Source organism: Mycosarcoma maydis, chromosome 15 (assembly GCF_000328475.2).
Source record: "Mycosarcoma maydis chromosome 15, whole genome shotgun sequence".
NCBI classification, from domain to species: domain Eukaryota; kingdom Fungi; phylum Basidiomycota; class Ustilaginomycetes; order Ustilaginales; genus Mycosarcoma; species Mycosarcoma maydis.
Genome location: NC_026492.1, coordinates 27,840 through 49,613, shown reverse-complemented (window position 1 = coordinate 49,613; position 21,774 = coordinate 27,840). Strand labels below are relative to the sequence as shown.

General features: G+C 53.6%; 9 protein-coding genes and 1 non-coding gene across 10 annotated transcripts; 6 read left to right on the top strand and 4 right to left on the bottom strand.

The window, feature by feature from the left end:
* Positions 1 to 54: 54 nt before the first annotated feature.
* UMAG_11157 (uncharacterized protein) lies at positions 55 to 1,403 on the top strand (the record flags this gene model as incomplete). The annotated part of the gene is made up of 5 exons (XM_011393058.1): positions 55 to 73; positions 155 to 330; positions 400 to 495; positions 571 to 1,215; positions 1,296 to 1,403. The coding sequence occupies 5 exons, from the start codon at positions 55 to 57 to the stop codon at positions 1,401 to 1,403; spliced, it is 1,044 nt and encodes a 347-aa protein (XP_011391360.1).
* Positions 1,404 to 1,792: 389 nt separating this feature from the next.
* On the top strand, positions 1,793 to 2,635 carry UMAG_12289 (uncharacterized protein; the record flags this gene model as incomplete). The annotated part of the gene is made up of 1 exon (XM_011393089.1): positions 1,793 to 2,635. The coding sequence occupies one exon, from the start codon at positions 1,793 to 1,795 to the stop codon at positions 2,633 to 2,635; it is 843 nt and encodes a 280-aa protein (XP_011391391.1).
* Positions 2,636 to 3,188: 553 nt separating this feature from the next.
* UMAG_04902 (putative cyclin-dependent ser/thr protein kinase) lies at positions 3,189 to 4,328 on the bottom strand (the record flags this gene model as incomplete). The annotated part of the gene is made up of 1 exon (XM_011392925.1): positions 3,189 to 4,328. The coding sequence occupies one exon, from the start codon at positions 4,326 to 4,328 to the stop codon at positions 3,189 to 3,191; it is 1,140 nt and encodes a 379-aa protein (XP_011391227.1).
* Positions 4,329 to 4,666: 338 nt separating this feature from the next.
* Positions 4,667 to 8,047, bottom strand: UMAG_04901 (uncharacterized protein; the record flags this gene model as incomplete). Its single annotated transcript, XM_011392924.1, has 1 exon — positions 4,667 to 8,047. The coding sequence occupies one exon, from the start codon at positions 8,045 to 8,047 to the stop codon at positions 4,667 to 4,669; it is 3,381 nt and encodes a 1,126-aa protein (XP_011391226.1).
* Positions 8,048 to 9,394: 1,347 nt separating this feature from the next.
* Positions 9,395 to 12,448, top strand: UMAG_04900 (uncharacterized protein; the record flags this gene model as incomplete). The annotated part of the gene is made up of 1 exon (XM_011392923.1): positions 9,395 to 12,448. One exon carries the CDS (start codon positions 9,395 to 9,397, stop codon positions 12,446 to 12,448), a length of 3,054 nt encoding a protein of 1,017 aa, XP_011391225.1.
* A 697-nt stretch (positions 12,449 to 13,145) lies between these two features.
* On the top strand, positions 13,146 to 14,252 carry UMAG_04899 (aspartate-semialdehyde dehydrogenase; the record flags this gene model as incomplete). Its single annotated transcript, XM_011392922.1, has 1 exon — positions 13,146 to 14,252. One exon carries the CDS (start codon positions 13,146 to 13,148, stop codon positions 14,250 to 14,252), a length of 1,107 nt encoding a protein of 368 aa, XP_011391224.1.
* A 397-nt stretch (positions 14,253 to 14,649) lies between these two features.
* On the bottom strand, positions 14,650 to 14,759 carry UMAG_16082. The gene is made up of 2 exons: positions 14,723 to 14,759; positions 14,650 to 14,685 (listed from the first exon to the last, which is right to left on the bottom strand). It is a non-coding gene; the product is annotated as a tRNA-Met (tRNA).
* Positions 14,760 to 15,290: 531 nt separating this feature from the next.
* Positions 15,291 to 16,619, top strand: UMAG_04898 (diacylglycerol kinase; the record flags this gene model as incomplete). The annotated part of the gene is made up of 1 exon (XM_011392921.1): positions 15,291 to 16,619. The coding sequence occupies one exon, from the start codon at positions 15,291 to 15,293 to the stop codon at positions 16,617 to 16,619; it is 1,329 nt and encodes a 442-aa protein (XP_011391223.1).
* Positions 16,620 to 16,751: 132 nt separating this feature from the next.
* UMAG_04897 (uncharacterized protein) lies at positions 16,752 to 18,082 on the bottom strand (the record flags this gene model as incomplete). The annotated part of the gene is made up of 3 exons (XM_011392920.1): positions 16,752 to 17,627; positions 17,712 to 17,899; positions 18,046 to 18,082. The coding sequence occupies 3 exons, from the start codon at positions 18,080 to 18,082 to the stop codon at positions 16,752 to 16,754; spliced, it is 1,101 nt and encodes a 366-aa protein (XP_011391222.1).
* A 767-nt stretch (positions 18,083 to 18,849) lies between these two features.
* Positions 18,850 to 20,249, top strand: UMAG_04896 (uncharacterized protein; the record flags this gene model as incomplete). Its single annotated transcript, XM_011392919.1, has 2 exons — positions 18,850 to 18,903; positions 18,996 to 20,249. 2 exons carry the CDS (start codon positions 18,850 to 18,852, stop codon positions 20,247 to 20,249), a joined length of 1,308 nt encoding a protein of 435 aa, XP_011391221.1.
* Between the last annotated feature and the right edge of the window lie 1,525 nt (positions 20,250 to 21,774).

Here is a 21,774-nt window from a genome sequence, read left to right as displayed (position 1 = left end):
TCATCATATATTTTCCAATACAGGACGCACCTAGAGACTTTAAACAAGGTCAACATGGGTGATCGAAGTATGCGTATGTATGAGGCCGAAGACAGAACTGCATTCGTATCGAGACTGACCATACGAGCTTGCGTTCCGTACTTTCCAATCGTAGTACTGGACATGGGTTTCGCACCAGAGCGAGTCGACTGGGCACTCTATGCCACAAAAAATGCAGGTCTACAACCGGCTCTTGACCATTTGGAGGCCAACCAAGATGGCCCGGTGCCATCGGACTACAAGTCGTCGGCGGCAACCTCGGGTTCAAGCTCCGACGGCGCTGGTCATGAAGTAAGTTCCGGTGAATCAGGGGAGTTTAAGAGGGACGCACAGCTAATTGCTCTACATCCCGCTCAAAAGTATGACGAGGAGGATGAGGCAGCTCTCGCGGATCTCGTCTACAAAAAGGGACAACAAGCGGCTGACGATGCCATCAACAATGTTGGTGAAGCAAAGGTAAGTCCGAACCAGATCTGCGAAGCGTCCGGATCCTTGATGATGTAAATGACCCAGTATGAATTCGGTCGACAGTCAATCAAATGCACCGAGTGCGGCAAGGTTTTCAAGTCGCCCGCTTTTGCCTCGTTCCACGCAGAAAAATCGGGCCACACCTCGTTTGAAGAAAGCACCGAAGAGATCAAGCCGCTTACCGAAGAGGAGAAAAAGGCAAAGCTCGAAGAGCTTCGCAACAAACTTGCGCTCAAGCGGGCTGCTCAGAGCAAGATCGATGCAGAAGAATCGAAAGCCAACGAGAAGATCCGTCGCAAAGCAGGTCAGGACTTGACCGAGATAAAAGACGAGATGAAGCGCAAGGAGCAGATCAAGGAAGCCGAACGAAAGCGCAAAGAGAAAGCCGAAGACGCTGCATTTAAGGCCAAGATCAAGGCGCAGATTGAAGCCGACAAGCGTGAACGTGCAGCGAAAGCAGCGGCGGAGAAAGCTGCGAGGCAAGGTGGTGCCGAGCCAGTTGCAGCTAAACCCGCTGGACCGAGTGCAGCCGCGCTAGCAGCAAGTGCGGGACCACAGGCTAGCAAAAGCTCGGCCAACGAGGCGAGGCTGAGGGTCCGCGCTCCAGGAGGAATGTGGATGGGAACACTACCCGCTGATTCCACGTTGGATGACGTTGCGGATAAGATACGGGCAGAGGGCAAAGATGGTGGAAGTACACAGCTCAAGGTAAGTGCCATCACGATACTCAACGTGTAAGACACGAGGCAGTTCCTGACCGTCTTCAAATCTCTTTTCTGCTATCTCAGTTCTCAACGACTTTCCCGAGAAAGTTCTTTGACGCCAGCGACGCATCCAAGACCCTGCGCGAGCTTGGACTTGTGCCCAACGCTGCACTTGAGGCTTCACCACAGTAGCCCCGCGTGCCTTGGTCAGAGGCAGCTGCGCAGCTTGACCTCGAATGAAAGATGTTTTTTCGTCGCGAATGCTTCATGTGCGAGCAGCTCTTACGCAAACTTCGTGTTTGTGTCTGGAGCACGGAGGAGCAGTCACGAGTGTACGTGTCTCGAGAAGCCGAATCACGAATCAACACCAAGTCAGAGTCACGAGCGCGAGTCACGAGAACGCAACACGAAAAGTCTTGAAATATGTTAAATCGTCGTCTCGAATGAGCCGGTTACATCGTGCATGAGTTAGGGAGGCTCGGACCAGCATGTCCACAACACAGCCTGCTTCGCGACCATCACCGCTAACTCTGCCCGTCTAACCAAAATCCTGCTGCAATCACTTTCGCGATACTTCAATCATGTTGGTTGTGGGACTCACCGGCGGGATTGCGTCAGGCAAATCCACCGCCTCGTACCTCATCTCTTCGCACCCTGCTAAGATCCCTATCATCGACCTAGACGTGCTGGCACGCGAAGTGGTCGCTCCGGGCCAAGCCGCTCTCACAGCTCTACGCAGCACTTTTGGACCTTCCGTCATCAACAGCACCGACGGGACCCTGAATCGCGCGGAGTTGGGTCGTCTTGCCTTTGCCACACCCGAAAAAACAAAGTTGCTCAACAAAATCACCCATGGAGCCATCCGACGTCGCATGGTGAAGAAGTTGCTCCTGTACTGGATTCAGGGTCAAAAAGTTGTAGTCGTGGATACACCGCTGCTGGTAGAAGCAGGGCTGTGGAAGCTTTGCGGTGAAATGGTGCTGGTGTATTGTAAGCGGGAAGATCAGCTGAAGCGAATGTTGAAACGAGATGGTGAGAGTAAAGGTTTGAGCGAGGAGGATGCCGAGCAAAGGCTGAAGGCGCAGCTTCCGTTGGAAGAGAAATTGGTGTATGCCGATGCCGTGCTGGACAACTCGTCGAATTTCGGTGAGAGATTGCAAAAGGATGAGCTTGCGGCACCGGAATGGACGAGGAACTTGGACAGACATACGTCTCTGGCACTGCGATTGCAGGTAGACAAATTGGTCGAGAGATGGTTGCATGGATATAGTGGCGTACGAGGCAGATTGAGATGGCTGGTGCAATGGTTGTTGCCGCCAGTGGGACTGTTGATGGGCGCCTTGAGAGCATGGTTACGAACATCGGCAGTGAAGGCAAGGTTGAAGACGGGTGCAAAGCCGTCCTTGCCCAGCAGCAAGCTGTAAAAATCTTTCTGGCCTCTGTTGAATCCAGCACAACTGGCACGCAATCATCAACTAGTTATGACTGATCCAGTTTCGAATAAGAGGAGTGCAGGTTATCAAGTGGGCAAAGATACATAAGCTGGAGCAAAGTGGCAGAACAAGGCAATCTATGTGTGCAAGCTGGCAACGAAGAGGATCGTGAGAAGTTCCTCTCGCAAGAGCATCATCTAGTATACGTGAGCATACTTTAAACACTTTCTGAGCACATGTCCGTACCTCTGCAGGCCCCAGGCGACAGGATGAGGAATGCAAAGATGACGCTCAACATGCTGCAACCTACGTCTACGCCCAAGTTGTTGCTTTCTCTTCGAGGTCGTACTAGCCCTGGACTTGCAGCAGCATTCGGTGAATTTCAGCATAGCTACTTGACGGCGTCGGAAAGCCATCACAGAGATCCGCTTTAATGCTCTGCTGTGAATTCACCAAGCCCAAAGCGCAAGATTGGACGAGGACCATAGATACAAATACAAACGAGGCGAATCGCATAATGGAAGCTTGGAAGCTGCTGCGCTCTTTACGCGAAAGCCAGCTTTCTCGCCAATCTCCTTCGTTCTTCAATCTCTTTTGCATCGAAAGGACGCTTTCTGCTGTTGCCGTTGACGTTACCGTTACCATGTGCTTGGTTCTGCTGCTTTTCACGCACTTCGTTCTTCTCCTTGCTGTCCGAAAGCAGAGGATGCGCAGCTGGATCCCCGGAATCCAACGCTTTTGTTGGGTGCCTCGGAAGCTGCTTGAATGGTGTCGGTGGCGGACCCTGCTTGAAGTACGCGTGATGCAAGGCTTGATTAGCACTGAGCCGTTTGAGCGGATCGAAAAGAAGCATCTTTTGGAGGAAATCAAGTGCTTCTGGACTTGCAGCTAGGAACAGATCAGCTAAATTGGACTTGGGGTATTGTTCGAAGGCCGTGTACTCTGGCAAAGACTTGTGACCGGGCCAATCCTTATCGGTTGGTGTACCGAGCGCCTTGAAAATCGTGATGAGCTGGTCGGCATCCGACTCGCCTGGTAGATAGGGGACGCGCAGCATAAGCTCGGCAAAGATGCAGCCTACACTCCACATGTCCACGGCAGAAGAGTAGGCGCGGGAACCCAACAGCAGCTCTGGCGGTCGATACCATCTCGTTACCACCTGATGAGTCATGCGTGCACCTGGATCGCCGTGTTCGCGTGCAAGACCAAAATCAGCGATCTTGAGTTCGCCTTGTGGAGAGATGAGCAAATTGTTCGGTTTCAGATCACGATGCAATACCCAATAGCGATGGCAGTACTCCAAACCACGGCAGAGCATCGCCATCCAGCTTTTGATGTCGGCTTGAGTAAAAATAAGCGTCCTGTCCTTGATGAGTGCTTCTAGATTGGTGTCCAAGAATTCAAGCACCAGGTTGAGAGACGGAGATCGAGAACCTGAAGAAAAAACGTCGACCAGCTTGATCACATTGGGGTGGTTTAGCTCCTTAAGAAACTTGACTTCACGAATTGCAGTGACGTCCATACCGTTCTCATTGGAAACAATCTTGATCTTCTTGATGGCTACCTTTTGACCTGTATTGATGCTGCGTGCCAAGAATACGGAGGCATATGTACCTTCACCCACTTTCTCCACCTTGGCGTAAGAGTTGGCGATCAACAGGTTCTGTGCCGCGGCAGTCTCCATCTTACGCGGCTGTCTCTGTGTATAAGACGGTTATCCGTGTCAAAAGAAGAGCTCTGGGGAGCCGCGCGGGCTCCTGTTGTTGCAAGCAGGACCGTGATGTGAAGGTCACAAGACCCTGTGTCGGGTGCACTTTGGAAGGGTGAAAGATGAATGCTCAGTCAATGCATGGAGCGTTTATGTTTGTGGAGTTCTTGCCCACACGCGCACGCCAACCGATCTCCGAATTCCGACGCTGGATCCGCAAAAGTTAAATCTTCCTCTTCCGATTTCCAGGATTTGTGATTCGACAAGATGTGCACTAAGTTAGATCGTAAGTACAGAAACGAGCATGAAGGACCTCAGATAGCGTCGATGCCGAGTTCCTTGAGCTGCTGGAACTCTTGACGGAAGAGCTCGATGCGACCCAATGCGTATCGCAAATTATCAAACGTCTCTGCACAGGCTGCTGAAGGTACTGTCTGAGTGCTCTGCTCGGACAAGACCGTCTCCTCGACCTGCTGGCCTTCCGCTTCAGCGGAGGCTTTGGCTAGCACAGATTCGAGTTCCTCCTTGGCAAACACGATCCCCCACAAGCCCCACACTGCATGCGTAGCCGCACTCCAGATATGCACTTCGCGCTCGAGTCGATCGACCTCCTTTTCGATGCTTGCATCGAGAGAGGCTAATGCTAGCGCTTGGGGCGACGCCGAGCCTTCCAAAGATGGCGATGTAGGATTGAGACAGCTGGCTGGAGTGCTCGGTGCAGATGGATTGACAGCTCGATGCGAGCCCGACGGTGGCGCCTGCCAAGAAGACGAAGAGATCGACTCGATGCTGCCCTGTCTGCCAAGGTGTTTGGCCGGCATTTTCTCGCTGTCGATGGACGATGAGCCCGAAGTCGAGTCCCGTCTGGCCGATGCAGATGCGTTGGAACTGTTTTGCAAAATCGATGGGCGGTTGCGTTCGCCCGATGACTTTTCGAGCGCGGCCATTTGGGCAGCGCCCGTGCCCGGCGTGACTGGTGCGCTCGGCCTTTCAGCAGTAATCGGAGCGTGAATGCCCGTTTCCGAAGCTGGGTACTGCAGCGAGGTGACGGCGGGCGGCAGCGCTATATCGGCGGGAACATCGAATCCTGCAGGCGCACCTGGCAAGCCTGGGCCAGCCTTGGTGGCGCGGCCGCCCATTCGGAGCAGTCGGCCCTGTTCGACATAAGCACGAAGCCATTTGCGACGTTGCTGCTCATCTGGGTAGCTGCCATGATGCGTCAATGACCACGACAGCGTGGTATGGTGGTAGTCGGCGCGCCACTCTTGAAAGTGGTTGGCGATGTCATAGCCCCGCGGGTTGGGGCTAGCGTACTCAAAGTCAATGACGACGATGCGATGGTGAAGCGGCGGCGCTTTCTTAAAGTTGGCTCGGCTGCGGCTCTTGGATCTCGGTGCGATCGGGCTCTGACTTCCGGGGACGGCTGCAACGCTGTCGCGCCGGCTTTCGTGCGATTGTAGTCGGGGCATTCCGGCCGGAATGGATGGCGCTTCCACGGATGGCGATTTGGCAGCTCTCGATCTCTCTTCGTCTTGCGTACTAGTCAGCATAGCAGCAGAAGCGTTGAGATGCTTGATGGCGAGAAGGTTGCCGTACTGGGCGTCATTGTGAGCAAAGACACGCCGCGATGGTCCTTCACGTCGCTCCCACTTCCTTACAAAGCGTTTGTATTCTTCGACTTGGCGTATCAGTGACACGAGATCGATAGCCCGAATGGCTCGCAATGTGTTGCGGAGATTTCCGGGAGTGGGACCAATAGAGGCTGTGGTCAGCGCATTGGGATCGGCTTGCATCTCCTGGCGGATGGAGGGATGGTTGGAAAAGCACATGGCGATAGCCTTGGCACCGTTTTGCGTCTTTGCAAACCCGTCGACCAGCTCAATCACTTTGGCCGCCTCGCGTGACCATCTTTTGAGTCTTCGCCAGACGCCGGGGTAAGGGCCTCGCGACGATTTCGATTTGCTTGAGCGGCCTTGTGATGCCAAAGCAAGCGGGCTCATCGGCGTGTTGGCGACGGGGGGAAAGTAAGAATTGGGCGTATCGGTGGCCGACGAGCTGGAAAGGGCGGGGCTGGTGATGCCGGACAAAGCCGGGCTTTCGCCGAAGAAACTGGATTGAGAATTGTAGCTGGTAGCCAACGAATCGAGCGAGACAGCCGAGCTGTTTCGGTGGGAGAATGCGTAGCTCGGATGCACATCCACGCTGCCTGCTGGCGAAGCGTCGTCAGGACCTAAGGGTGCCGGACTGGCTCGTATGACTCCGCGGTTGTCGAGACCGTAGATGTGAGGCGATACGGCGTCCTTGTCGGTTGGTCCGGTCAAGTGACGTTGGCGAGTCCTGCGACGAGGGCGATGTGAGCTTGCCATGATGTGGTTCTCAATGCCTCGTCCGAAGCCCTTTTCGCTTGGACCACGCAGGTTGCCCTGCTCGAGCACGGTCCGCATGACCTCGAGCGGCACCGAGTGAAGCTCGTTCATGCGACGCGCTACCCAGTGTGCGCGACCTTCGTGGCCCTTGACGACAAGTCTACCTCCGGGGAGCATGTACGCCTCGCGGTCACCAAAATCGCGCATTCCGTCTTTCTTGATGGGATCGCAATCGTAAAATTCTTCGACACGGCCGTTGGCAAAAGTTCCAAGAATGTGCGGACCGATTTCGTAGAGGCTTGACAGGGTGTGTAGGATGAGCAGCTCAGCACGACGAGAGAGTAGCGCTTCTGAGCTGGCGCCGTAGACACGAAGCAGGACAGTGGGCGGCGGAACGACATTTCTGGGTGCAGACTGGGTAGGCTGGTAGCTTGCAAAGAAGACAGCATTGGTAAAAGCGCCGCTGATACGTTTGAGGCCAAGGTGATCGGGATCGAGTGGCCACAAGGAAGAATCGACCGTTTCTTGTGTCCAGCCAACCAGGCCGAGCTGTTCGGAAAAGAGCTGGAGTACCTTTGTACGGAACTGGGCAGTGTCGGCTTGACGTGCATCGAGACGCCAACCGCGAGCGGCTGGAATGCCGTCAGCGTGCATATCTTCCTCGTCAACATCTAACGCGTCGAAGCCATCTGGTTCGGCATCTGGATCGACGCGCTGCTGCTGCCCCTCCTCCTCCTCCTCTCCCGAGTCTGGCGACGAGGGACGCTGCACTGTGACATCAGCTTCGGTCGACAGGATGTGCGTCGACGAACTGTTTCCTTCAGAGGCAATCCTGGGTGATAGCTTGCGATACAAGGATGAGAAGGCCGAGGAAACAGCACGAGTGGGCGATGAAGATGATGCGGTGCGCGAATGTTCCAGGAATCGAAGGGAGGCGGAGGATTGGGAAGCTATAGGTGTTGCAGCACCGCTGGGTAGACCCGACTGTCGAGGATCAAGGTCGGCATTGGAGAGACCGTGAGCGAGAAGGTGGTGATCTCGCAACGTGTGAAGGGAAGGCGCGAGACGATACTGAGGCTCGTCTATCTCCTCGAGCGACAAGGCATTGAGGTCTGGACCCTGGTCCGAGAGGTCATCGGCGCTAGATGCCGAGGAGTACGAGTAGGCTGAGAGGGACGGAGAAGGCGATGACGAGGGACAGTGCAACGGATCAAATGAGGGCGATGCGGCATCACTCTCTAGTGATCGGTGAGATTCCGCAATATGGCGGTAGTCCTGCGACAGCTGGTGTTGCTGTTGCTGTTGCAGCAGCTGCTGCTGCTGCTGCATCGCGGCACAGAACGCTGTGAGGTGAGCAGTGTCGAGCTCTTCCGGCGTCGTCACGTTGGCTAATCGAGCTGAGCGAGCAGAAGGATCGGATTCGCCGATGCAATTCGATAGAGTTCGAGGTGTTGTTCATGCTTCTCCAACATCGCCTCCGCGAACGAGTGTGAATCACGAATCGAGCCAACCCTCTTTCAGCACGTCGCAACACGAAGACGGGGCAGCCAATGATCAGCTTGAATCGGGAGATCCGAAACCCATTCACGAATTCATTCACGATTGTGATAAAACGAAATAACTCACGAGACTTAACGTTATACAAAGACAGGTGATTAATCACGTATTCGTGATTCACGATTCACGATTGTTGTTAGTAAGAAAAAAAAAACCCCCCACCGACGTGAAAGTCACAGTCGTGAGTGTGAGTTGTGAGTGCTAGCAAAGTCAAGGGACAGCCGAGACCAAAAGAGACGAGGATGCTCTTGAACGGGCCTTGTTCACTCACATCCGTGATACAAACCAACAACCGCAAAGCAAAGCAACGCAACGCAACGCAACGCAGAACAAAGCAAGGCTTGGCTTGGCTTGGCTCCGTTCGGCAAGTTTGAGTCTGCCTGACATCTGATTCTTCAAATTCCATGAGCCGCCATAATTCGTGATTGTTGTGACTGACCGCTCAAGCCAACTCGTGACTGCGCAGTGTAACTTAGCGGGCGTGGCACAGGTAAAGAACACCAGACACGATAGAGACGTGAGACACGCGAGAGAGAGAGAGATAGAGAGAGAGAGAGAGAGAGAGAGAGAGAGAGAGAGAGAGAGAGATCCGTCGATCCGTGCATCCGTGTTTGACAATTTTGTTTACACTCATTCGTGATTATTAGAGACTGACGAGAAAGATCACGGATGGTCATCGTGTATGCTCGTCGCGTATGATGATGGATGGACCCTCGTCGGCTAACTTACGACTGCTCTCACTCATCGTTCATTTTCTTCGCCGCCGTAAGCCTCTCCTCATCGTGCTCATCACTATCACTGAAAACCTTGCACCACGATCGACTGCTCTCCTGGCAAAGCTGTACATGCACACGGACGCGACTCCGCCTCCATCATTCTCTCGCTCCAAAGTTGGTATCTCTGGTATCGCTGGCATCGCTGGCATCGGCTGAGCAAAAGCTCCATTACGACGTATCACCACCACCATCGTCTTAGTCCTGTTAAGCAGCCGTTGCGGTAGCGCAGTCCTTCTTTAACGCAATCCGCTGCATCGCACATTGGCCATACCAAGCGAGTCGGCGCAATTCGAGTCGCTAGCTCGCTCTTGTTGCTGCGGCGTCCAAGCTAGTTTTTGCAGCAATGTCCATCATCTTGCCTGACTGGGTGGCTCATCACAATGATGACAAGAAGGGCAAGCTCTCCACCATCTTCAGTGTCGCCGTTCATCCCGACTCGAGTCGCCTTGCTACTGCAGGTCTGGATACCAAGATCCGCATTTGGGCAACGGCTACCATCCTCAATCCAAGAGCCGAAAATAACTCCAACTCACATCGTCTCCTCTCCACTCTCTCAAGACATACCGGCAGCGTTCTCGTAGTGCGATGGGCAAATTCTGGCCGATTTCTTGCTTCTGGCTCCGACGATACCGTGGCTCTCATTTGGGATCTGGATCCGAGCGGCATGGGTGGCGGTAGCTTTGGTTCCAGCGAGGTCAACATCGAAAGCTGGAGGCCGTACCGTCGTCTCGCAGGTCATGAATCCGATGTCGTGGATCTGGCTTGGGCCGATGATGACGAATTCATTGCCACCGTCGGTCTCGACTCCAAGGTCATTGTCTGGTCCGGCACCCACTTCGACAGGCTACGCATCATCGACGGTCATCAGGGTTTTGTCAAGGGTGTCGTCTTTGATCCATTAGGTCAGTACCTCGCGACGGCCTCCGATGACAAGACAGTCAAGGTGTGGCGCACATCCGATTGGGGCCTCGAACGCTCCATCACAGACCCGTTCCTCACCAGTCCTTCTACCGCCTTTTTTCGCCGTCCAAGCTGGTCGCCCGACGGTAGCTTGCTGCTCTGTGCCAACGCCATGAGCGGACCCGTCTTTGTAGCCAGCGTCGTCAAGAGGTCTAGCTGGAGCAGCGATATTTACTTTGTCGGCCACGAAAACGCCGTCGTGGTCACCGCTTTCAGCCCCAAGATCTTTGTAGGCTTTGACGGCGGTACCCATTCTTGCGTCGTCGCTTTGGGCTCGCTCGACCAGTCCGTCTCCATCTGGGTCACCGGCCTCGAGCAGCCCGTTCTAGTGGCCAGGGACGTCTTTGAGCGTCAAGTCATGGACCTCTCTTGGTCCGCCGATGGCTACACGCTCTACGCCTGTTCCTCGGACGGTACCGTGGCTGTCTTCCACCTCTCCCCTGAGCTCATCTCTGATGCGCTCAGTGCCGAGAAGCTCGAGCAATCACGTGCAAAGCATGGTGTCAAACGCGTTCGAAATGTCGCTGCCGCCACTAATGGAGCATTACCAATCGGAACCTCAGATCGACCCAACATGCTTCAGCCACGCAAAGCAGGTCAATCACAAGCAGCCAGAGCATCAGTGCCGCCCGTGCCCATCGCCGGTTCTGTGCCTCCCGTCCGTCCCATAGCATCCAGGACAGAACGTCTGCATCAGACCATCACCATTACTAAGGACGGAAAGCGTCGCATACGACCTACCCTCATTGGCGATGACTTGGAACCGTCGCAGGCAGTTTCTCATCACCATGCTTATCAGCCAGCACCAACGTCACATGCCTTGATGCCATCCATCCAGCAGCACCAACTGCCAGCTATGCGCGAGGCGATTGGTGGAACCACGGTTGATGGGTTTGGAGCTCGCCCCGGTGTCAACGGCATCCATGCAGGCATGACAAATAGCGTCTCCGATGGCACAGCAGCAGCGGTAGTTGAGGCGGTCCTTGCTGCGCAGCGTTCGAACCCTGCTGCAATGACCACGCCTATGGCTGCTGCCTCATCGATGATGCCCTACGTACCTATCGGCCTACCATTCGGAATCATGCCCGAGGGCGCCAGTCCTGAAGATATGATGCAATTCTGGACCGAGTTTCAGCAGCGCTTCATGCGTGGCAAGAAGCGTAAAGCGGAAGACGCCGAGGCGGGAAGCGACTCGGACGACATCGAGCCCATTGGCAAACTGCAGAAAGGCAAGACGAGGGCCGACATCGGTCGCACGCTGGGAAGCGAACACCCTCGCGACCCACCCGGTCCCAAAAAGGTCCTGAGGGAAGCTCTGACCGGCGCTAGCGGCATCGTCGAGAATGGCGTCCGCAAAGGTGTTCATCTGGCTGTACCCGAGACACTGAGCATCTATCGGCGTGACGAGGACGGCTTGTCGATCGAGATCCGCAACTTTGACGAATCGCGACCTACCGAGATCGCAAGGCTCGATCCCTCGGACAAGGATCGTGTACTGTGGCTCGATTTCAGTCCGACAGCGGCGACGCTGGCCACGGCCACCTCATTTTTTTCGGCAGTGGCATTGGAAGATTCCACGGTGCTGATCTATTCGTCGCGCGGAGGAAGAATTGGCAATCTGCTGCTCGACTCGGCCTGCTATCGATTGGAAAGCAACGGGGTTGTTCTGATGGCAGTGACTGTGGCTGGACTCATGTACCGCTGGAACATCCGTGCAGACCACGAGATCCATCGTCCAGTGTCGGTGCTCAATCTACTCGGCGATCCCGAGAACCTCTTCTCTATAACAGTACATGCCAACGGTGCGCCCATCGTCATTCTGCAGAGCGAAAAGGCCTACACGTTTGACGACAAGAAGCTTGGCTGGGTTTGCATTAGCGATGGCTGGTGGGCCGAGCATTCGGAAGCCTGGGATGGACGAACGCGCAGCCGCGGCAGCGAGGTGTCGGTTCGCGATCCTGTGCGTGCAATCGAGGCCGAGATCAACACGATGTACGTGCGTCGTGTGCACGGCGACAACCAGGTGGGAGCGCAGGAAGAATCGGACGACGACCAGACACCGCCAGTCGAGATGAGTGTTCCCGAAGACAAGAAGTCGGACTTTGTGATTGCCGTGACGCTACGTCATCTCGAAGCAAGGATATTGGCTGCAACGATCCTCGATAGCGCCAACGAGTACAAAAACCATCTGATCGCATATGCCAAACGTATTGCTGAAGAAGGCATCAAGAACCAGGCTGAAGACCTCATCAAATCGCTCATCGGCCCCATCTACTATAAGCCCGAAAAGAACCAGGATGCAGCGTGGCAACCCACGATCCTTGGATTTGACAAGCGTCAGCTGTGCGGTCAGGTGCTGCAGATCTTGGCGAGACCCCGCAACCTGACTTCGCTCGTCCAGCCGTATCAGGAGATTCTGGCCAATATGAAAGCCTGAGTCTGAGTGGCGCCTTTCATGGGCGTGATCGTAGACGACTTTTATCTACATGGGCGATTGGCTGGCTTCTCGCAACTGCCTTGACAATCTACCGACACTGTCATACTTTCATACACCATCGTGTATATCACGATCAATTTTGTAATTGTACTGTACTCTTTAGCGTTTGACAGCTGAATGAACAGTAGGCTTGCGCGCCACTTGCTTTGTCACACGTATATTGAGATGGTCATGTTAGCTACGAAAGAGCGAACACTTTTGGACGAGCTATCGTGTATCCGTATCAATCACGAATGTATGCTTCACGCTTCACGCTTCGGGCTTCAGGCTCATGTCGCCTTGTGCCTGGCGGAAGACTGTTAGGTTCCTAGTAAAGTCACAGACAGATCCGAGGTGTGGCAAAATCACGAATTCGTGATTCATTCGTGATTCACAGATTCGTGATTGACACTCGTGACTCGGCCAAAAGTGACTCGACGGAAAAGGCGCACGGATTGGAAGAAAGCCAAGAACACTGCTCCCGTGCGCTGCGCGAGCATTTAAGATTCACGATTGGCGTGTGGCTTCGAATTTTCTGTCGAATCACATATGGGTGCTTTCTGGCTGATAAGATTTGAGATCTGATCTCGGATCCTGCTTGCCATCATCCATTCCATTTCACCGCATCACCTTGATCAACAAGAGCACGCATCATACGATGACGTCTTCTTCCTCACAACAGAAGCTCAAAGTCGGCCTGCTCGGCGCTACGGGCACAGTAGGTCAGCGATTCATCCTTCAACTTGCTGATCACCCGCAATTCGAGCTCGCCGCTCTGGGTGCATCGTCTTCTTCGGCAGGTAAGCCGTACTTGGAAGCAGTACAAGGGAGGTGGAAGCAGATCCGAAGGGTTCCCGATAATGTTGCACAGATGCCCGTATACGAATGCAAGCCGGAATACTTTGCCGAGTGCCAAGTAGTCTTCTCCGGTCTGGATTCAGGTCCAGCTGGACCCGTCGAGGACGCTTTCCGTAGAGCCGAGTTGAGAGTGTTTTCCAATGCAAAGAACTACCGTACCGATCCATTGTGCCCATTGGTGGTGCCACTGGTCAACCCGGAGCACATGGAGATCTTGCCATTCCAGAGACAGCAAGTGGGGACCAAGAAGGGATTCATCGTTACCAACGCCAACTGCTCTACCACGGGCATCGTCGTACCGCTGAAAGCGCTCGAGGCCAAGTTTGGACCGCTGGAAAAGATTCTAGTCAACACGATGCAGGCCATTTCGGGTGCTGGTTACCCTGGAGTTTCTTCGCTCGACATCTTGGACAACGTTGTGCCGTTCATCAGCGGTGAGGAGGAGAAGATCGAGTGGGAGACCGCCAAGATCTTGGGTGGCATCAAAACGGACAAAACCGCTTTTGACTACCATGAAGAGCACCCACTCAAGGTTTCGGCGCACTGCAACCGTGTTCCGGTCATCGATGGCCACATGGAGTGCGTTTCTGTGTCGTTCAAGAACCGACCTGCACCCTCGGTTGACGAGGTCAAAAAGTGCCTGCAAGAGTTTACCACGGAAGCACAGACCATCGGCGTTCACTCGGCTCCTAAGCAGGCCATTACGGTGCACGAGGAGCAGGACCGCCCGCAACCACGCCTCGATCGTGACTGGCAGAACGGTGCTGGTGTCAATGTCGGAAGGGTACGCGAATGTCCCGTGTTTGACATCAAGTTTGTCGTGCTCTCGAACAATGTCATGATCGGTGCTGCTACCAGCTCGGTCATGAACGCAGAGATCGCGCTCGCCAAGGGTTACCTTTCGTAATCATCATGTGTGGTCACCTGAAATCGCATACTTTTCGCAAATCTTTGATCTCCTCTACATTCTTTGGTGATTGTGTGTGCGCTTGTGCCGGTGGCCTCGAAGGGGCTCAGATCGTATGCGGTCACGATCAAGCGCTGAAACGCACGAGCGAAAAGCACGTGTCGCTTCCTACGTATTGCTACACCTGCAATCATCTGAGAAAGAGCAAAAAAGTCGCCCTTGATTTCACATCTGACGACGTTTATTCCAGAAGCCTGCTGTGATGGAAGCACGAGTTTGTACGGCAAACGTCTTCTACATGGCCACTGGCGAGAAGACGCCGCTCATACCTGTCCAAACATCTCTGCAATTACGAATATCGTTAAAAAAATTCGGATGCAAAAATGTAGCAAAAGAGTAGCTTCTGTCGGTTTCGATCCGACGACCTTTGGGTTTCACCACTCGAGAGTGGAAAGGATTCATAGGGGGTGTATGAGCCCAACGCGCTACCTACTGCGCTAAGAAGCTCTCGATGTGAAGTCAATCTGGCATTGTATACATAAATAGCTAGAATGACAAATAAGATACTTAGGCCAACGTCTTTTCTGCGCTGACAAGCGACGTGTCGGGTCCGGCACGACCGTCATGAATGAAGGTGAAAGGCTTTGCTTTCAACTTGGCACCCAAAAATAAAACACAACATTCACGATTCGTGATTCGTGATTCGTGATTCGTGATTCGTGATTCGTGCTTGCGATGCGACAATCAACGAATCGTGACGTGCGTGATTCGTGAGACCACGAACAAAAGCACCGCAAAGCTGCGTGCGATTCACAACTCGTGACGGTAAGTTGTAAGTGTGCAAGGAAGAGAAGGGCTTGGGCTTGCGCTTGTGCATTCATGATTTGTGGATGTGTGTGTCCAAGCGCGATTGATCTGATACGCTCGTGGCTGTCTCAGCCAGCAGGTGCTTCTTGTTTGTTTCTTGCTCCCCTTCACTCCATACTACACACACCAACTCCAGGAGGAAGGTTCTCGATTGACTTTGAAATCTGCAGTATGTCGTCTCGGCCTTCCGCCAAAGTGCTTTCCGAGTCACCGCGCTCGTCGCCTCCGCCGATTGGAGCATCCACGGATGCCAATGGCACTAGCTCGGCAGCACCTTCAACGCGCAAAACCGTGACACGCCAGCGCTCTTCGTCATCGCAAAAGGGTGCTGCTGTTCTGCGCGCGCTGTCAAGAGCCGAGTCGGACTTTGACCGCGAACAGCTCGAGAAAAGCTCGGATGCCGACACTCGTCGTGATCCAGTGGCAGCACCACCCATGGCCGAAGCATCCGGTACCAATCTCAACGGCTCGGTCGTCGGAGACACCGCCGTCCGTCGCCGTCCTCAAGCAGCAGCAACCAAGAAGACTAGCTCCACTTTGTCTGCACCAAAATCGTCTCGTTCCAACGGTCACGTAGCTCCGGCAAGCAGCAAGAGCTGGGAAATTCCACGCAAGATCTTTCACAGCTCCATGGGCCTCCTCGTCCTCCAACTCTATCTCTCTGACGTAGAATACACCACCGTAGTGCGAAGGCTCTCCATCTTCCTCGGCATCGTTGTCACGGCCGACGTCATTCGTCTCAACAACCACGACTTTGAACAGATCTACGAGCGTGTGCTTGGATTTCTCATGCGCGAATCGGAAAAGGACAAGGTCAACGGCGTCGTGTGGTATCTCATCGGCGTCATCACCTCGCTTCACTTTTTCCCGGAAGACATCGCGTGCGTCTCGGTCATGATCCTCTCGTGGTGCGATACCGCGGCTTCAACCTTCGGACGGCTATTTGGAAGGTACACACCTGCTCTGCCCAGTCCGCCGTTCGCCAGACGCAAGTCGACTGCTGGCTTTATCGCTGCTATCGTCAGCGGTGCGCTAACTACCTACCTGTTCTGGTGCACTTCGATCGCTTCTCGCGGTGTTCGCGCCAATGGCATCTCGTGGTCAGGATCTGGATACGCGCACCCAGCCATTTTTGGTACGGATCGTGCAGCCGGTGCTACGGGTACGGGATGGCAAGGGGTTTCCGCGGGATTCCGGGGCCAGAGTGGAGCCGGCCTCCTGCCTGCAGCGTCTGGCGTTGCGGCTCAGTACCTCGGCGCCGACAGTGTGGCCAAAGGCAAACTCGGTACAGATGCTTTGCCTGTCTACAACGACGTACCCGGTATGCCCGTGTGGCTGCTGACGCTCGGTTCGGGCCTTGTAGCTGCCGTTGCAGAGGGCCTCGAGCTCGGCGGCGTTGACGACAACCTTTCGCTGCCTATTCTTTCAGCTACAGGCATCTGGACTTTGTTCTACTCGTGGGGAAGGTTAGCTGGTGCTTGGCAGAAGTGGTTCTCATAAGCACGCTTGAGCCATGATAGAAGGCGACGTGTAATTTAAAGTATAAGAATTGACAGGTGATACCCATGCAAAGGTCATCGAGCTATATAAGTCTGCGCCTGCATCAAGAGTTGGGGAAAAAGTCTACGGTGACTACGGATCGAGCTTGTGTTTGACTTTGTTGAGCAGCTTGGACAACCTGCCACCTGTACCTGTTTCGGTTTCGGTTTCGGTTTCGCTTGGCACACTTGGCTGGTTGCCAAAGTGATGCATGTCATCCTCGTGCTCTGCTCCAAGGCGCAATCTCTTTCCACAGTTAGGCTTCGAGGAGAGGAACGGTGTGCCGTCATCCGCGAAACAAACCCTCTGGACGCACATTCTTCTGTTTCCTTCTTCCCTTTCCAACGCATGGAACACGATGAAATGCTCGTTCTCCACGCCCAGCACCACACATGCACCTCCTGGACCCATGACGCTCCTCGCTCTGTCCGTTTCCAACAGCGGACGTGGTGGACACTGGTAGGGTCCAAAAAGGCCGTTGTGAGAGATGGCGTAGGAAGTTGCGTAGGTGCCGTTGGTGAATGTTCCTGACGAAAAGAAGAGAATGTAGGCGTTGCTGGGAGCGTGGTGGAAGAGATAAGGTGCCTCGAGCAGTCCATTTTGGTACGAGTGTTGTGGACTCTGCAAAGGATACATATCGCCAAGCAGCGAGAGGCCGTCAGGCGAGAGTTCAGAGAGCCAGAGCTGAGGATGCTTGGTGTACATCTTGTCCCAATCTGACTTGTAGACGAGATAGCGTTTGCCGCTAGCTGGATCTTCAAAGGGCTGCGGGTCGAGCGTTCCACCTGTTTCACCGCGAGAGATGAGCGGCCGATCGGTGATCCAGCGATAAGGACCTTTTGGATCGCGGTCCGAATAGGCGACGCCGATGCATTGCTTCCTGAAGATGGCGTCTTGGCATGATACATACATCAGGTATCCGCCTCGACCTTGTGGCGCCTCGATCACTTCTGGCGCCCAGAGGAAGCCCTAGTTGATCGCACGCGCTTCCAACAGAGCATATCAGTCTCATTGATCTTGCAATTGACAACGTGGATCGAAGCAGATACCTACGGGCACATCAGATTGGTAAGGAGGAAGAGGTCCGGGAAGACAATCATGTTCGTGGTGCGACCACGAGCAAAAGTCCTTGGTGTACGAGCATTGGATATTTTTGCCATTGCCGTTAGTACCGAACGCGTACCAGGTTTGACTGTAACGGTCGTAGAAAACGCCGGGATCGGCAAAGTCGTGTCCGACGACTTGAATTGCCAACGAAAACCCAAAGTTAAACAAGAGTGAAGAAGGATGAATGACAAGGCAAAAGGAAGAAGTCGTTTTCAGTCTCACCGTCACCCGTGGGTGTGCGCGCGTTAGAGATATGTAGAAAGGAGTCACGGATGCTCACCTGGATTGGCGTAGCCTAAATGAGGATGTGCGGGCATTGCAGAGAGAGCTTTCCGAAGCGACTATGATGATGGAGAAGAGAGGTCAGGACGAACGAGTACTTCTATCAGCTATGGTTCTCGATGCACGGGCTGTTTCGATTCACGAGGAAGCCGGCGGCAAGACTGGGCTCCATTGCTTTTGCTCGAGGCTGTGCAGCTCAACAACATATATCCGTGATCCGTGATCCACGATACGCGATACGTGATCAATGCAAGGAATGGCTAACTTTTCATAGGTTGTTGAACAGCTACCTACTTGATCTCAGCATCACGCATGCTTGACATCGTCATCAGAGGTCAGTGGTCAGCCGTCGTCGTTCGTCGTTCGTCGTTCGTCGTTTCTGGTTCCTTGGTTTCAGTTGTTTTTCTTTTCTTTGATTATTTCTCTTGTTTAAATAATGAGAGATGAAGTCATTGAGCGTAAAGGTGGGAAAGTGCTGTGCGATGCGACAAAGGAAAGCGAGGTTCAGCGAAGATTTGTCCGTGGTATCTGTTGATAATTTCCCCGATTTCCCGATACAAACTCACAGACTGGTGTCACCTCGCCTTTTATTTTTCGCGTCCAATCGTGAATCGTGAAATCATGAATGTGCCAGGTGGAAGGCCGTGTTGCCACGCACGGTCCTCATCGTTTGGCAAAGGACAGTGTATCCTCAGCATTCTCCCCTCCCTCTCTCTCACACGCCTCTTTGTCGAGCTTGCAACCAAGACTGCCCCCGTGACCTCACACTCCCACATCATCCGACGACAGGTTTCTCGGTAAGATGGGGAAAAACGGCATTTTCGGCCAACTGAGAGGCATCGATGCTTTCTCAAAGGTAAGTGGTTGACCTCGCAGGTAGCGAACAAAGTCGTACGACGAGCTGATCAATTTTTTGCGTCTTGTTGTCGCCCTGGTGAATGTCAAAAGACGATGGATGATGTGCGCATCCGAACCAACGCGGGCGCACTCATCACGCTCATTTCGGCGCTTCTGATTGCGGTGCTCACCATTGGCGAGTTTATCGACTATCGCACAGTTCACGTCAAACCTGCACTGGAAGTGGATCGATCCAGAGGCGAAAAGCTGACGGTCAACATGAATATTACGTTCCCGCGAGTACCGTGCTATTTGCTCTCGCTCGATGTAATGGACATCTCGGGCGAGCATGTGAACGACATCCAGCACGACGTTGAGAGGACACGCATCAATCACGACGGCAAAATCATCGAGCAGGGTAAAAAGTCGCTCAAGGGTGATGCGGCACGTATTGCCAACACCAAGGGCAAAGATTATTGTGGCGACTGCTACGGTGGTCAGCCACCTGCGAGTAAGTGCTGCAACACATGTGACGAGGTACGCGAAGCATATGTGCGCAAAGGCTGGAGCTTCGCCGATCCGGACCATGTGGATCAGTGCGTCGCTGAAGGATGGTCGGAAAAGATCAAGGAGCAGAACAAAGAAGGTTGCCGCATTTCGGGCAAGCTCCATGTCAACAAGGTGGTGGGTAGCTTCCACCTGTCTCCTGGCAAAGCATTCCAACGAAACAGCATGCACATCCACGACCTTGTTCCATACCTGTCAGGCACCGGTTCCGAGCATCACGACTTTGGGCACATTATCCACGAGTTCAGCTTTGGCTCCGAGCAAGAATACCACGGCCTCACCTCAGCGAAAGAGCGCGCGGTTAAAGCCAAGCTGGGCGTCAAAGATCCGCTCGAGGGCGTCCGTGCTCAAACGCAACAGAGTCAATTTATGTTTCAGTACTTTGTCAAGGTGGTTTCTACCGAATTCCGACCTTTGTCCGGCGAGACGCTCAAGACGCAGCAGTACTCGGTGACAACGTACGAACGCGATCTGTCACCGGGAGCCAACGCGGCGGCACTTGCAGGGCTGTCGAACGAAGGATCTGGAGCTCACATTTCGCACGGATTCGCCGGTGTTCCTGGCGTGTTTTTCAACTACGAGATTTCGCCACTGAAAACGATCCACTCGGAGTACCGACAGTCGCTGTCGCATTTCTTGACTTCGACTTGTGCGATCGTAGGCGGCATCTTGACGGTAGCGGGAATTTTGGACAGCTTGGTGTACAACTCGAGGAGGAGGCTTGGTATGAGAGATGGTGACGACCATGATGCAAGGGAGGGGCTTGGATATACGAGCAAGACTGGCAAGTTCCTGTAAAGTCGAAGCTTGGATAGGCTTTACCTTTGTCTGTTAGCGCTGTGATTATATCTCGAAACCAGTTCGAAACCGATGTGTGCGATCACAGAACGAAGTGTGAGCAGTCACATGTCCCTTTCAGAGTTTGTACGGTGATTTGCCAGACGAGATGATGATGCGAAGGCCATCGGACTCTCGTGGTAAGGTTAGCGCGTATTTTTGCGCCCTCCGTTTTTTGTCGGGAAATTTCTCTCTGGTTCGTGGGTGTGGAAAATGTTCAGATCTTGCGTGTTTGGTTGGTCTAATCGTGAACTAATGCCGTGTGCGGGGATAGGGATCCTAGGCTGTCACATTCACGATTCAGGATAATTCGTGATTTGGTGCGGATGGAGTTGCGATATCAGTTCGACAATCTTGTCCAATGTTTTGCTCTATTGAGTCGGGTTCCGTGGTGCAGGCGAATCGTCGAATCGTCGAATCGTTGCCGCTGGTGTCAGAAAGCTGCGGATCGCCATTCTATCCGACATGAAGTCACGCACCACTCTACTAAATGGAGGCACAATTGTGAGTCAAGCATGGGAGGGAGCTGTAGAAGGAGAACCCTAGGTGCAGCAGCCAGCATCCCATCGACACGCAAGTCCGAGGCTTACAGTAACTTAATTGCTAAGGTGCGTGCGTGTTGTGCGTGTCGCTGTCGATCTTGTCCAAGAGCTTGGGTACCCAGTACGAAAACGCAGGAAAACGCCAGTGAACCAGCAACACCAACACGCAAGTCACGAAACGATGTTTAAAATACGTCGCGTCCAAGTCGCGTCCCCTCTTGACTAAGTTAACGTAAGTCAAGACTTGATAAATTCACGTTTGTGAATTCACGATTTGGGCGAGCGGCTGCTTCGTTGTGAATTTCTGCAACTCGGACTTGTTTGTTTTCGTTTATGTTTTTAAATTTATTCATATTCATATTCGTGATTGTTGGTCTAGGCTGCTGACTTGAAAGTCGCAAGTGAGTCGTGAGTCGTGAGTCACGAGTGGTTAGCATTCGTGATGGAACGCGCGCAGTTGTGTGTGTGCTTGGCAGCGTCGACATGGCAAACTAACGTCAAGCTTCAACGCTTCTCGAACCTCTGTGGGATCACACACTGACAACTGTAATCTGTAACTCACGACTGCATGCTGTGCATCGGCTGTACCTTTGGCAAGCGACGCACGAATCACATTCCGTTTGCGACAGAGTGTCCCGAGGTATCAAATTTCCTCGAGGTTATCATTCAGCCACGCCAACTTCATAGGTGCCTACTCCACTGGCGAGGACACAGTTGCAGTCAACGGGTAGCACAAAATCTCACAGCGGCCAAAGCTATTCACGATCGACGGTTCACGGTTCACGGTTCACGATTCACGATTCACGATTCACGATTCACGATTCACGATTCGTGACTCGTGACTGTGACAGCATCTGTCCCACTTGGTGACTTGATCATGAACATCGCATAACATCTTATCTCCACCACCATCATCTTCATCATCAACAACAGCAGCATCATCA